The sequence below is a fragment of the Pseudophryne corroboree genome, chromosome 7 (genome assembly GCF_028390025.1).
Source record: "Pseudophryne corroboree isolate aPseCor3 chromosome 7, aPseCor3.hap2, whole genome shotgun sequence".
Classification (NCBI taxonomy): domain Eukaryota; kingdom Metazoa; phylum Chordata; class Amphibia; order Anura; family Myobatrachidae; genus Pseudophryne; species Pseudophryne corroboree.
The window spans coordinates 360,789,980-360,806,009 of record NC_086450.1 but is presented as its reverse complement, the minus strand read 5'-3'; the positions used below and the strand labels follow the sequence as shown (position 1 = coordinate 360,806,009).

General features: G+C 46.6%; 1 protein-coding gene across 2 annotated transcripts in view; it reads left to right on the top strand.

Annotated features, from left to right (window-relative positions):
* PMS2 (PMS1 homolog 2, mismatch repair system component) overlaps positions 1–16,030 on the top strand; it is a 292,359-nt gene that overhangs the window by 71,876 nt on the left and 204,453 nt on the right. For both annotated transcript variants that reach the window (XM_063934476.1, XM_063934475.1), the window contains 3 exons: positions 182–365; positions 2,409–2,579; positions 12,962–13,059. In XM_063934476.1, the coding sequence (XP_063790546.1) occupies positions 182–365; positions 2,409–2,579; positions 12,962–13,059 (453 nt within the window). The remainder of the gene's footprint in view (positions 1–181; positions 366–2,408; positions 2,580–12,961; positions 13,060–16,030) is intronic.

The following is a 16,030-nucleotide window of genomic DNA, read 5'->3' as shown; positions in this document are numbered from 1 at the left end:
GGCCAGGACTATTCCCACTCATGGGTGTCCACGTGGGGGCTTTGTTGCGCTCGCCCCCTGTCAGTATTGTGGCGGACGGAATCCCAGCGTCCATATGCTGACTGCCGAGATCCCGACCGCCGGTCACCCGTACCCAACCTGTATAAAGTGACGTTTTAGTTTTGTCTACTTTATCCCGTAGTGATTTGTCAATTTTCACCTGCCATAAATCAGCTAAAGTGGGTACCAGATTGGTTTTTGATCATAATGGAAGAATCATTCAGAAATCGCCACTCCCGCGACAGCAGGGAACAACAGTCAGTGTGCAACAGCTCTTCTATAACCTGCCGGTACGGCACAAAGAGTTCCAGCGGAACATCAAGAAGGTATGTGGCTGGGAATCGGCACAGACCCAGGGTCAAATCTAATGGTATACGATTTGCGTGAACTGGAGCGAATCTGGCGAGAGAGTATCAAGACCAACCTGGTTTTGCCTTTAAACTAATTGCATCTTCAAATCTAATGACTATCTTGCTGGAATCGCACACAGGCTTTCCCGTAAGTCACTGGTTATTACATTTGGCCTCAAGTCTGGAAATAAATAAGGTTATTGAACTGGGGTCCGTTTCGAAATTCAGCCGGCCAGTCCTTGGAAATGAAATAAGAAGCTGATAATGGGGCATATTTACTAACAAATTGCTTGTTTGCATTAACCCATAGCAAGCAATTAGCTTTGATCTAGAGCAAGCTAAACCATAAAAGCAAGTTTAGGGTTTATTCTATATGGATTACGATGGGTTAATATACTGATATTAAACATATCTGTGTTGTTGATTGTGTTCTGGGACACTGTTCAGCTGCAATATCTGACAAACTACATCTGATTTATAAATCATACATATGGGGGCCAATTCATTAAGTTGCAAAGTTGACAGAGCATTGCTTAACGAGCCTTAAAAACCATCAGTCACTACTTTTTGCTGTTCATTTAGAAATCCATGTTAAGTTTAAAATGTGTATCAATGAGAATTAAGGCTTTGATTCAGGTGGACGCAGTCTTGGTCTGTGCTGCCACTTTGGTCGCAGCGGATATGTGTGCATATGTCAGTGCTGCAGATGGAGGCTTTTTGTCGAAAGACAGCCACTGCCGGATTTTCAGTTCCGCTGCCTGCATCTGAAGTCGCAGCATTGGATCCACAGCACAAACATCGGCCAGCCCGCCAGACATTTGAGCGATCCTCAGATGCCCGGTTATGCTGCTGGTACCAGTGAAACTCTGTCCGAGAGAGCAGCCATTGTCTTCAGCACCCCTAGAACACACGGCTGAATGCCCCATTTTCTAGAACGTGTTGCGTTGCTGCCCCGACACATCTGCAGCCTGTCAGTCAGGCAGCAACTAACAGAGCACTGGGACCGGAGGCGCAGCATCAATGCGACACATGCCCACTGCGTCTCCGGCGCATGCGTAATCCTGAAACCATTGGTCAACTGCAACCAAAACAGGGCTGAATCCCCTTAACGCTCATTTTAGTTCACAGCTCCAGACTAGGTCAAAAGTATGGCAAAAAAAATCCTTATTTTAAATGTTGTAACATAGTGCAGTACCCCTGGGTCACTCCTCCCAGTGAATAATAATTTATTTAGAGGTTTTAACTCTAAAAAGCAGGAAAATGGGTTAAATAATAACATGTATGTAGTGTGTATTATTGAGGGGAAAGTAGTTTTTACAAACTTGTATATACGCACTTAAATATTACTATAGAGACCTTTTAATTTACCCCAACATACTATAAACACTTATTTCACAAAATACTGGCTATCATTATCTCTCATTCTTAAAAGTTGCAGAAATCATCCATTTGATACCAACCAGCACTGTCACTAGTTGTCCCAACTCCCTGTGCTGGCCACGCTCCCTGAGCGCCACATCATGTGGAGGAGGGGGGGCCACGTCACAGGAAATTACAGCAATGCCCAGAGTATCGTCTGGATGCTCTGGGGGGCTGTTAGGGCTGCGGTGTGCACGTCTGAAACATGCTTAGGACAATTCAGGTGGCGCAGAAGCAATTCTGGATAGATGCAGGGACCGTGGGGCATCGGCGGTGCTGCCCACAAGACTCTGTGTAGCGGCATTGCTCTACTTATGTTCCTGACACTATCTAACAGCCTCCAATACCTTGCTTATGGCCAACAACAGCCTTCCACGCTTTCTTGCTACCTGCTATTTTATTTGGGGGGTTCAGGGTGACTTCCCCACTCTCGTGCACTTCACATAGGACACACACTGCAGAATTAACGTGTGACATCTGCAACTTGCAGTACAGTATCTATTCAAATTCAGGAGCACGTCTCCTGAAAATATCCTGCGGATAATTAAACCAACCCCATCGTGTGAATAATAAGCCTTCTTCTCTTTTTTTCATTTTAAGGAATTTACAAAAATGGTGCAGGTTTTACAGGCGTACTGTGTCATTTCAACGGGGGTTCGTATAAACTGCACCAATCAAGTGGGTCAGGGGAAGAGGACTCCTGTGGTATGCTCGAGTGGCACTTCAAGCAGCATGAAGGAGAACATAGGTGCTGTGTTTGGACAAAAACAGGTATTTTTCTCTTTTGTCCATTTTAGCTCCATGAAGTGGAACCAAAAAGACATAGGTCCCACACATCCTGAAGTAGTGCCCTTTAAAATTAGCTTGCCCTATCATATCTCTTCATGTTTGCAATAGCAGTGTAGCAACTGTTTTTCATTATAGACAGGAATATTAGATGATCTAGGGACAAATTTTGCAAGTATTAAAAAAAAAAAAATAGTGATACAAACTAAATTGCATCATTGAGGACGATGGCTTCTTGCCCACAGTCTGTCAGTGGATGCGTTTACTTTAACCCCTTCCTCCCTGTATATTTATTTCTGCATTTTACTTCTAAATAATAATTTTTGGATTGTTAGGTGTTTTTTTTTTTCCCAATTAGCACTTTACCTGCAATTACAGATTGAGATTAGTATACATTTCTGTTCTTGAATAGCAGATTCCTCTTCTATGGGGGCAATTCAATTATCAGGGATGTGCGGTTGCTATGTGCAGTTGGGCACGTCCCCAATAATTATAGTAGGCCAACATTTTACTTCTAAATAATAATTTTTGGATTGTTAGGTGTGTTAGGTGTTTTTTTTCCCAATTAGCACTTTACCTGCAATTACAGATTGAGATTAGTATATTAGATGATCTAGGGACAAATTTTGCAAGTATTAGAAAAAAAAAAAAAATAGTGATACAAACTAAATTGCATCATTGAGGACGATGGCTTCTTGCCCACAGTCTGTCAGTGGATGCGTTTACTTTATCCCCTTCCTCCCTGTATATTTATTTCTGCATTTTACTTCTAAATAATAATTTTTGGATTGTTAGGTGTTTTTTTTCCCAATTAGCACTTTACCTGTAATTACAGATTGAGATTAGTGTACATTTCTGTTCTTGAATAGCAGATTCCTCTTCTATGGGGGCAATTCAATTATCAGGGATGTGCGGTCGCTATGTGCAGTTGGGCACGTCCCCAATAATTATAGTAGGCCAACATCCGATGTCTTCCTGCTCTCATCTATGGTGTGGATCTGGAAATGTGCAATGCTGATGGTAACAAGTACCCAGCATTCTGGCGGTTTCTTGCCTCTAATTGAATTGCCCCTATGTCTCCAGTTTACTTAGTGGTCCGTCCCCTTACCTTTCTGATTGGTTGACATAAAAGCAAATATATTTGAAACGAGATTTATTCCTATGTTATTACAGACTAGGATTGCCTACTATGTTAACCTACTAACTATTTATTTCCATACAAATATATCACATAACAGAAACTGCATCACCATTTCAATACACAGTGGTCTGTATATGGCAGCAATCAACCATCGATGGTTGTCGTTAATGGCCATCCACACTGTAGTCCATCCTAAAGTTAGATAGTTTTGTCCAAAGGTGAAATCAAAAGATAAAGGTAACATGACCGATACATGATATCCATGGCTTCTCAGTATGATTATATACACTGAAGTGCCAAAAGTCATAGTATAGGGGCCTAGTGCCATGTAGGACCCCCTCTAGCCCGGCGAAGTGCAGCAACTTGAAGTGGCATTGATTCCACAAGTGAACAGAAGACCTCTGGAGAGATATTGACCCATGCCGTCTGGATAGTTTCCCACAGCTCCCTGATATTTGTAGGTGCAGGATTTTGGTGTGAATGGAGCGTTCCACCACGTTCCATAAATGCTCGATTGGATTCATGTCTGGTGAAAATGGTAGCCGCACCATTCGTCTGAACTCTCTAGAATGCTTCTCGAACCAGTTATGGACAAATTGTGCTGGATTATTCCAACGTTATGGGGGTACATAAAGTCTATGAAGGGCTTAAAATGGTCATCAGACACTGCAACGTTGCTGTCACTGGTCAATGATGTGTTCAGGCAGACCAGCGGACCCAACCTATGCTATGTGAACACACCCCACACCATTTTGGAACCACCACCACCAACCGCTTGCACGGTGCCTTGTTGACAGCCAGGGTCCATGGCTTCATGGGGTCTTTATTACACACAAACTCTACCTTAAGCCCGAAACAACTGGAACCGTGAATAATTGGACCACGCCACATGTTGCCAGTCCTCCAGAGTCCAATTAGAGACATCACAAACTCAAGTGAGGTGCTGTGTCCTATGGGGGTAATTCAGAGTTAATTGCAGCAGCAAATTTGTTAGCAGTTGGGCAAAACCATGGGGGTCATTTCGACCCGTTTGCACGCAGCGGTTCTTCGCTGCGGTGCAAACGGGTCGGAACAGCGCATGCGCGTTGGCCGCAATGTGCACGTGCGTCGTTGCCAGGCAACGACCAGAAGAAAGTGATCGCTAGCGCGAACGCAAGAAGATTGACAGCAGAGAGGCGTTTCGGGGCGTCTACTCACCGTTTTCCAGGTGTGGAGATCCAAACACAGGCGTGTCCAGGCGTTTGGAGGGCGGATGTCCGACGTCAATCCCGGGCCCTTCGTCGCTGGATCCGTCGCATAGCGTAAGTAAGTCTGACCCTGGTCTTTTTTTGCAGGAAACTTTTTTAGCATAGCAGGGCTGCACAAGCGATCGCAGCCCTGCTATGCTAAAATACACCCCCCCATAAGCGGCGTCAAGTTGATCGCACGAGCAGCAAAAAGTTGCTTCGTGCGATTAACTTGGAATGACCAGCCCTGTGCACTGCAGGTGTGGCAGATATAACATTTGCAGAGAGAGATTTGGATGGGTTATTTTGTTTCTGTGCAGGGTAAATATTGTCTGCTTTTATTTTTACACTGTAATTTAGATTTCAGTTTTAACACACCCCACCCAAATCTATCTCTCTCTGCACATGTTATATTCCCTTCCCCTGCAGTGCACATGGTTTTGCTCAACTGCTAACAAATTTGCTGCTGCGATCAACAGGCTCTGTGTCGTAGTGTTATCCTGTGGAAGCTAAAGAACGCTGTCCTACTGGATATGCATCTGGCACCTCCTGCATTAAATGTGGATGTCATTTGAGCCGGTGTTGCTTGTCTGTTACCATGGACAATTCTGGCCAGACGCTCATTATGATCATTTTGCACTTGTGGTCGGCCACTGTGCTGTCAGTGGCGGGTAGTAATGCCTTCTATGAGGTATTCCTAGTGCACACGTGTGTTATGTGCCCCTGGAGTGCAGCTGAACCACAAGTCACAGATTGTATTGAATTCAGAAAGGTTTATTCAAGGATTGTATAGTGGCAGGGGAATGCAGGTTAATTTGGCAAGAAATACATGAATTCTTCAAAATACAGATGACCTGAGTCTTGTGTAAAAACCGAATGGTATCCGCCGTGGCACACTGTATCAGGCAATGCAGGTTTTCACAGACGTGACTAAAGAAACAAAGGACCTAATTCAGACCTGGTCGCATGCAGGCTATTTTTTGCACTGCTGCGACCAGGTAATCGCTGCCTACAGGGGAAGGGAAATTCGCTGTGCAGGGCTGCAAATGCTTGTGCAGAGAGCTCTCTGCACAGCTCAGGGCTTACTCACCCGCTGCGATGAACCAGCATGGCGCTGACGTCAGGATCCTTCCCTGGAAACGGGCAGGCACGCCTGCGTTCGCATGGACACTCCCTGAAAACGGTCAGTTGACGCCCACGAACGGCCTCTTCCTGTCAATCTTCTAGCGATCGCCAGTGCGATCGCTTTCTTCGGTAGATCCGCCGCTCCCTGGCGACTGCCGTCTCCCCTGGCGACCCATGCGCAGGCGCACTTCAGACCTGATCGCACCACTGCGAAAAACTGCAGCGTGCGATCAGGTCTGAATGACCCCCAAAGTCCAAAAACATGACTGCAGCAATGCACATGAGCTGAGTTTTGATTAATAAAGCAAATAGTTTCAAACGTAACAGACTGTCTGACATTGCAGGATTCACAGACACATGTAAACGTTACTTTAGAAGTGCAGACAAACATTATCTTGATACACTAGCATTATTTACGCAGTTAAAAAGGCAGTTTTATTGAATACCTTTTTCTCTAGCATCCATAAGGTACATTGGGAACAGATTAGTACGATGGGGTATAGACTGGTCCAAAGGAGCCAGTACACTTTAAATTTCTTCCACTGGGTGTGCTGACTCCTCCCCTTTATTCTGCCTCCTACAGGTCAGTTTAGAAAAAAGTGCCCTCAGGAGAGGATGCACACTCTGGAAACTCCAGAGTTTTTTTTTAAAAGTCTTTTAAACTTGTATTTCTTTCGGTATGCTGTTTGGGCAACAGCATACCTGCGCCGTGGGAGTTAGGGGGGATGACAGTCACCGGCCTCTTAAGGTGCAGAGCTGCTTCCCTGCTGGGGCTGTTTGTTCAGTGGGTCATGGCGCCTTGGCTGTCGCAGGCGCAGCATGCCGCACACCCCTAATGCTGCCTGAAGGTGATCATCGGTGGCGAGTACACACCGGGGACCCCGCTAGGGGGTCTCCCGGTTCACTGTGCAGCAGAAGCGCGGGTGAGGCATACGGGACCCCCCTGGGGGGACCCGCTGTAGCCTCTGCGTGAGAATGGCTAAATATTCTTGTACCAAGCATTTATGTGAAGCTACAAACACATAGGGAGACCTGTCCAGTATAAATATTACACAGTAACTCCGGCGCCATTGCGGTGGGTGGAGCTACATCAGAGCGGGCTCGGTGGCATTTTGGCACCTTCCTCATACAGCTCCTCCATAACGGTCACACGCTGGATCACTGGTACCGGGTGTAGAGGGGGAGAGCCGCTATATTGTGCACAAATATCATTCCTCTGAGGGAATTTTCATAAGACAGTCTCACTGTTGGTTATGTATATGTAAAACGCTGACGGCGTCACTGGGGCTGTACAGCATTGGGTGCTGGTGTCCTCTCTCCTGTGTCTCCTCTCACATGCAATAGGGCAGGCTTGTATTGTTTTTCAGGCTGTGTTGTAAGTGTATTGTACCTGTTTTACTTCTTCACAATGGTAAAACAGAAGTTATGCAGTGTATGTAATGCTAGATTCTCCCCTATCTCCTCTGGCTCCATATCATGTGAGCAGTGTAGTCAGTCATCACAAAATACTGATAACGATGTGGGGGAGAGTCAAGAGCCCTCCTGGCCGGTGGCTATTAAAACTAGGATGTCTGATATGTCATCACAACTCACTGCAAATGCCAATACAACTCAGAAACTGCAACAAGCAGTGGCAAATCTAGCTGTAAACATCCCCCCCCCTGTTTACTGCATGTGCACAAAAATGTGCTTTACCTGCACTACTGTCAGATACTGATGATGATATACAGGATGATGTAGATCCCATTAGTGGGGATGACACACCTACAAGAGGGTATTGGACCCCTCATATTGGCTATTCGGGATGTGTTAAAGCTCTCCCTGGAGGATGCTAATAATCAGCAGTCATTCTTCCTCCCACAAGACAAAATTACATTTCCTGACTCCAAGGAATTGGATGATTTATTTAAAATAGCCTGGAAAAATCCAGATAAAAAATATCAGGTGTCCAAGCGGTTTTTGCATTCCTTCCCCTTTGGAAAGAATCTCTAGCAGTAGACGTCTCAGTCTCTCACCTTTCTAAAAAGGTGGTACTTCCTGCTCCGGGCTCCTTTACGGTAAAGGACCTGGCAGTTAGGAGAATTGAGACCACTCTGAAGTCTATCTACAATGCTGCAGGTGTAGCTCAAATACCGGTCATTGCAGGTTGCTGGATGACACATGCAATTCATTCATGGGGTACTCAAATTCAGGAAGGTCTCTCGGGTGATATGACCTTAGTTACTACTGTAACTTTCCTAAAACACATTCAGGACACGGCAAGAGTCCTCTGTGACTCCCTTAAAGAGACTGGCAATATTAATGCTAGGCCCACGCTATGGCTGTGTCTGCGCGCAGAACCATGTGGTTGCGTCAGTGGATTGCTGATGCCTACTCCAAGCGTAATGTGGAATCTCTTCCCTTCACAGGTGAATTGCTTTTTGGAGGTGAATTGGACGCATGAATTCCAAAGCTACTGCTGGGAAATCCATGTTTCTCCCTTCAGGTGCTCCGCCTGTTAGACGTACCTACCCGGGACCTTCTACTCAGTCCTTTCGGTCCTCCAGATTTCGATCTAGGGCCAGTGGGGCCTCCAACGCAGCTAAAGGCTCCAGAGGAAAATCTAAGAAACCAGCCGTTTGCCGGATCTCAGGACTAGAGGACCAGTTCTGCTTCCGCAAAGACTTTAGCATGACTGTGCCCACTCACCCCGAGGGGATCTCGTGGTGGGAGCTCGGTTACGTCACTACAGCCACATCTGGGACGGTTCGTGCCAAGATGCTTGGGTAAGGGACCTTATCTCTCAGGGTTACAAACTGGAGTTTGACGGTGCTCCTCCCCAACGATTTTTCAAATCAGGCTTACCAGCTTTGGAAAATATGCGTGGTACGCTACTACTGGCCATAAACAAGTTGGTCCAGTCCCAGGTCATTGTTCCAGTACCCCTACACCAACGAGGACAGGGTTACTACTCCAGTCTGTTCGTAGTACCAAAACCAGACGGTTCTGTGAGACTCATTCTGAATCTGAAGTCTTTGAATCCTTACCTGAAGGTTTTCAAATTCAAGATTGAATCTTTGAGAGCAGTGATTGCAGGCCTGGAACAACAAGAATTCCTAGTGTACCTGGATATCAAGGACGCTTACCTCCATATCCCAATTTGGCCTCCTCATCAGGCCTATCTGCTGTTTGCCCTACTGAAGATCACTACCAGTTTCAGGCGTTCCCCTTCGGCCTGTCTACATCTCCGAGGGTGTTCACGAAGGTGATGGCGGAAATTATGTTCCAGCTCAGGGTCCAGGGGGTCAACGTAATTCCACACCTGGACGATCTCCTGATAAAAGCGAGTTACAGGGAGCTTCTATTGCTCCATATAGATCGCACTATCCAACTTCTGTCTCACCACGAGTGGATTCTCAATCTGCAGAAGTCCCACCTGGAACCGTCTCAGCGGCTCCTGCCCAAGATACCCTTTTTCCGATCAACATCCTGGAACTTCTGACCATCTACAATGCTCTGATTCAGGCCTCCCCTCTACTCAGGGATCGGGCGATCCAGGTTCAGTTGGACAACGCCACGGCTGTGGCGTACATCAATCGACAAGGAGGAACAAAAAAAAGCAGAGCCTGCATGCGAGAAGTGTCAAGAATACTCTTCTGGGCAGAAAGAAATGCAAGAGCACTGTCCGCAATCTTCATCCCGGGGGTGGACATCTGGGAAGCGGACTTCCTCAGTCACCACGATCTCCACCCAGGTGTTTCAACAGATCATCGACAGGTGGGGCTGCCCACAGATCAACATGATGGCCTCTCGCCTCAACAAGAAGCTTCGTTGCTATTGCTCGCGACCCAGGGACCCTCAGGCTATCGCAGTGGATGCGATGACAACGCCTTGGCCTTACCTGCTGGTCTACCTATTTCCTCCGATTCCGTTGTTCCCCAGGTACTCAAGAGGACCAGGCATCAAGGAGTGCAGGCAATCTTGATTGGCCCCGAAGAGCGTGGTACGCGGCTCTTCTTACGTAGAGGACCCTTGGCCTCTGCCGCTAAGAAGAGATCTTCAGCAGGGACCGTTTGTCTACCCGGACTTACGGCGGCTTCGTTTGACGGTATGGAAGTTGAGCGGAACATCCTAGTTCACAAAGGGCTTTCCAAAAAGTCATTGCCACTATGGTGCAAGCCAGAAAACCTGTGACGTCAAAACACTATCCTATCTGGCGGAGATATGTCTCTTGGTGCGAGGAACGCACATATCCATCTACGGAATTCCACTTGGGGATATTCCTTTGTTTCCTGCAGACGGGAGTGGATAAAGGTTTACGTCTGGGATCCATTAAGGTCCAGATTTTAGCTCTTTCCGTCTTCTTCCAGAAGAAGTTGGCTCTCCTGCCAGAAGTTCAGACCTTCTTGCAAGGGGTGCTTCACATACAACCTCCGTTTGTGCCGCCTACGGCACCTTGGGATTTGGATGTGGTGTTACGCTTTCTACAGTCCTCCTGGTTTGAACCTCTGATGACTGTAGAAGACAAGTACCTCACGTGGAAGACGGTGATGTTACTGACCCTGGCTTCTGCTAGATGTGTCTCAGAATTAGGGGCCTTATCGTGTAAAAGTCCCTACTTGGTATTTTACAAGAATAGAGCGGAGCTCCGGACTAGACAGCAGTTCCTGCCGAAGGTAGTCTCTGCGTTTCACTTGAGTCAACCTATTGTGATTCCGTCCAGTTCTGGCACTTCTGCCCCTCCGGAGGCATTGGATGCAGTGCGAACCTTAAGAATCTATGTCAAGAGGACGGCTCAGATCAGAAAGACCGATTTCTTGTTCGTGCTGTATGATGTGCAGAAGAAGGGTTGCCTTGCTTCAAAGCAGGCGATTGCTCGTTGGATTCGGCTTACTATACAACAAGCCTATGTGTCGGCAGCCTTACCTGTTCCACAGTCTCTGAAGGCCCACTCCACGAGATCGGTGGGGTCTTCCTGGGCTGCTGCCCGTGGAGTCTCGGCCCTCCAACTGTGCCAAGCGGCTACTTGGTCAGGGAAAGAATACCTTTGTGGAGTTACCCTGACCAAAGAGGATACCCAGTTTGGGCAGGCGGTACTGCTGATGTTTCCGCCCGTTCTGGAAGCTTTGGGACATCCCTATCGTACTAATCTGTCCCCAATATCCCTTATGGATGCTAGAAAAAAAAGGATTTTAAATACCTACCGGTAAATCCGTTTCTTGTAGTTCATAAGGGATATTGGGCGCCCGCCACTATGCGGTGACTTTCTGCAGGTTCTCTGTTAGGTGTTACCTGTTAAGCTGTTGCCGTTAATGTTGCCAGCCGTTGCTGGCCCGGTTATGTTTTGATGTGTTGGTGTGTAAATCTCACCAAACTTATTGTTATGTTCCTTCTCTCAAGTATGTCATTCTCCTTCGGGCACTGTTTTACCTATAACTGACCTGTAGGAGGAGGCATAGAGGGTAGGAGCCAGCACACCCAGTTGAAGAAATTTTAAAGTGTACTGGCTCCTTTGGACCCGTCTATACCCCATCTTACTAATCTGTCCCCAATATCCCTTATGGACTACGAGAAAAGGACTTACCGGTAGGTATTTCAAATCCCATTTTCCCTATGTGGCGCGATCAGTTAGCTGCGGCTAATTGAATATGCCCCTCAGTATAAACTGTGTTTATATACGTTACAATCTGGCATATCTGTCCGCTGTTGGAATATGCATATGTGGTATTATGTTCTATTGCATTACGGAAGACTAAGGTCCTATAGCCATAGTACCCTGACAGTGTTACATGACCACCATGGTGGTCATTCCGAGTTGTTCGCTCGCAAGCTGCTTTTAGCAGCTTTGCACACGCTAAGCCGCCGCCTACTGGGAGTGAATCTTAGCTTATCAAAATTGCGAACGAAAGATTAGCAGAATTGTGAATAGACACTTCTTAGCAGTGTCTTCTGAGTAGCTCCAGACTTACTCGGCATCTGCGATCAGTTCAGTGCTTGTCGTTCCTGGTTTGACGTCACAAACACACCCAGCGTTCGCCCAGACACTCCTCCGTTTCTCCAGCCACTCCCGCGTTTTTCCCAGAAACGGTAGCGTTTTTTCGCACACACCCATAAAACGTCCAGTTTCCGCCCAGAAACACCCACTTCCTGTCAATCACATTACGATCACCAGAACGAAGAAAAAACCTCGTAATGCCGTGAGTAAAATACCTAACTGCATAGCAAATTTACTTGGCGCAGTCGCACTGCGGACATTGCGCATGCGCATTAGCGACTAATCGCTCCGTTGCGGCAAAAAAATAACGAGCGAACAACTCGGAATGACCCCCCATATAATGATAGTAACCAGCAAAATAAACACACATTTTTAAATGTCTGATAAAAAGCATACTGAAAACAAGGGCTTGCACACAAGTATAGTACATAGATTAAGTAAATAAGCTTCCCACCATGGTCAGGTCCGGGATGTGTATCAGACCTGGTTACCCTTTAATTATGGCTAATATGAATGCAAGAGGAGAGCTTCACAATGGGGTATGTTTGGTAGGATTTCCAGTAAGAGTCATATGTATCAAGCAGTGGATACGTTGCCCATAGCAACTTATCAGCTTCAGGGTAGCATCTATCAAGTACATTTTATAAAATGAGAGGTACAACCTGGTTGCTATGGGATACTACTTCACTCTTTACACTGCTTGATACATCTCCCAGTAAAAATACAAAACAACCTAACTTTTCATGAGGCCAATGGTGGACAGAAGCTCATACCTCCAGCATGTTGTTATTTCTGTCTTTTATTTTATCATGGAGATTGTTGATCTACTACCTGGAAATCCAGCTGCCCAATAGCATGTCCTAATTAATCTGATACTCTGATTTATCTCTCTCCCTGCCAGTTGCAGAGTTTGGTTGCGTTCACTCAGGTACCTCCTAGTGAAAGTGTTTGTGAAGAGTATGGACTAAGCCATGCAGATTTGCCAGATGGTTTCTATACGTAAGTATTGCTGCCTCTGCTTCCATCTTTCATCATATCAAAATGCCAAGTTCCATGTCCACAGCGGTCACTTGTCCAATTATTGTATATTTTCATGTATGACATGAAAAATGAATTGCAGACTGCAAATCTGTACTTACTGCAATTCTGTACTTGTAATCGTTAAGTGCTCTCCAGCAAATACACGCATATTAACAAATAAATCCACAATCCAAATCCGGAAAATATTTGAAACTCCAGCAAGTATTGTATGGGGAGACTGGAAACAGGATCATTTGTTGTTCTTCTCATCTCCTACAGTGCCTTGCTAAAGTATTCACCTCCCTTTGCATTTTTCATGTTTTGTTGCCTTACAACCTGGAATAAAAATGTATTGTTTGAAGGTTTGCATAAATACATTCACAGAACATGGCTACAACTTTGAAGATGTTTTTTTTGTTTGTTTTTTTATTGTGAAGCAAACAACAAATAGGACAAAATAACAGAAAACTTCAGCGTGCATAACTATTCACCCCCCTAAAGTCAGTACTTTGTAGAGCCACCTTTTGCAGCAATAACAGCTGCAAGTCGCTTTGGATAAGTCTCTATGAGCTTGCCACATCTTGCCACTGGGATTTCTCTAGCATCCATAAGGGATTATGGGGAATTAGTACGATGGGGAATTAGTACGATGGGGTATAGACGGGTTCCAAAGGAGCCGGTGCACTTTAAATTTCTTCAACTGAGTGCTGGCTCCTCCCCTCTATGCCCCCTCCCACAGGCAGTTTTAGAAAAAAGTACCCTCAGGAGAGGATGCACATCCTGGAGCTCCAGAGAGTTTTCTTCAGTTTCTTTTAAAACTTTATTATTTTCGGTATGCTGTTAGGGCGGTTACCGGTCTCTTCAGGTGTCGGAGCCGCTTCGCCGCTGCAGGACCACCGTCCTGAGAGGATGTTGTACAGCGGGGCACTGCGCCTTAGCGGTCAAAATTGCAGCACGCCGCACACTCCGAACATTGCCTGAAGGTGACTAGAGTGGTGAGTACAAACCGGGTTCTTGGTGTGGCACACACGCAGGGGTCGCATTCCGGACCCTCCCGGGGGGACCCGCTATAGTCCCCGTGTGTACACTTGCAGCGGTAGTGAAAACTAACACTTCTGTGATATTTTTACACCTTCCTCTGCTTACAGCTGCAGCAGCAGGCACACACAGTTCCTCCAGACACTCAGGATACGCAGGAAAACTGGTACAGGGGTGTAGCGAAGGGGGAGAGCCGCTATTGTACTCCATCTGTGTCCTGAAAAGGACAAAAACTCTGGTGTTACACCGTGATAGAACAGCTTGCAGTCTCACTGGGGCTGCTTAGCTTGGGTGTGCTGTTCCTTCCTCTGTGTCTCCCTCTCACATACAGTAAGGGCAGGCTTGCTAGTATATTACTTGTCTGTGTGTATAAGTGTTGTTTACTGTAAATATGGTAAAACACCAGTTATGCAGTGTACGTCACACCAGATTCTCTCCCTCTACATCTGGTTCCATAACATGTGAACAATGCAGCCAGTCCTCACAACTCAGTGAGGGGGCTGGGGGGGAGGGTGAAGAGCCTTCCTGACTAGGTGCCATAAAATCCATGATGTCCGATATGTAATCTCAGCTCACTGCTAATACTTAAAAGACTATACAACTGCTGCAGGCTGTTGCAGACTTAGCTGCAAGGGCAGATGTTCAACAGCCCCCCACTCTAGATCAGGACCACAAAAACGTGGGTTACCTCCTTTACTCTCAGACTCTGATGAGGAGATACAGGAGGAGGGGGTGGACTTGGATCTTGTTACTGGGGATTCCCCTTCTGCACAGGGTATTGAGCCCCTCATTCTGGCTATACGGGATGTGTTAAAACTCCCTCTAGAGGACACTGCAGCACAGCAGTTGTTTTTCTTAACACAGAACAAACTCAGTGTCACTTTCCCTGATTCTGCAGAGCTGGATGCCCTGTTTTAGTTAGCCTGGAAAAATCCAGAAAAAAAATACCAAGTGACAAAACTGTTTTTTCACACTTTCCCATTTGCTCCTGAAGGCAGGAAACTGGGAAGAACCCCCAGCTGTAGACGTACTGTATCAGTCTTTCACCTATCTAAAAAGGCGGTACTGCCAGCTCCGGGCTCCTTTACTGTAAAGGACCCAGGGGATAGAAAAATAGAGACTACACTGAACTCTATCTACACAGCGGCTGGTATATCACAAAGACCGGTCATAGTGGGTTGCTGGATGACTATTGCCATTCACACGTGGGCTACTCAAAGTCAAGAGGGCCTCTCGGGGGATATGCCCCTGGTCACTACAGTGACTCTCCTGAAGCACATTCAGGACACCGCACGTATCCTGTGTGATTCTCTAAAGGAGATAGGCAATATTCATTCTAGGACCACTGCTATGCAGTGTCTGCGCACAGAGCTTTGTGATTGCGTCAGTGGATAGCGGACGCAGAGGCCAAGCGCAATGTAGAGTCTTCCTTTTTCAGGGGATTGGCTCTTCGGGTTGAATTGGATACGTGGATTTCTAAAGTTACTACTGGGAAATCCACGTTTCTCCCCTCTGGGGCCCCGCCAGCTAGACTTTCCTACCCTGGGGCAGTCTGCCCAGTCCTTTCGGTCTAACAGATTTAGATCTAGGGCTAGAGGTGCCTCCAATGCGGCTAGAGGCACCAGAAGTAAGACAAGAAAACAAGCAACAGCAGATTCTCAGGAACAGAGCACCAGTTCAGCTTCCACTAAGGCCTCAGCATGACGGTGCCCACCCACCCCGAGGGGATCTCGAGGTGTGAGCTTGGCTGCGGCACTTCAGCCACATCTGGGAAAGCTCCTGCCAGGATACCTGGGTAAAGGACCTAATTTCTCACTGCTACAAGCTGGAGTTCGACGACGTTCCTCCCCAATGATTTTTCAAATCAAGCTTACCAGCTTTGGAGGATACGCGTGTTACGCTGCAACAGGTC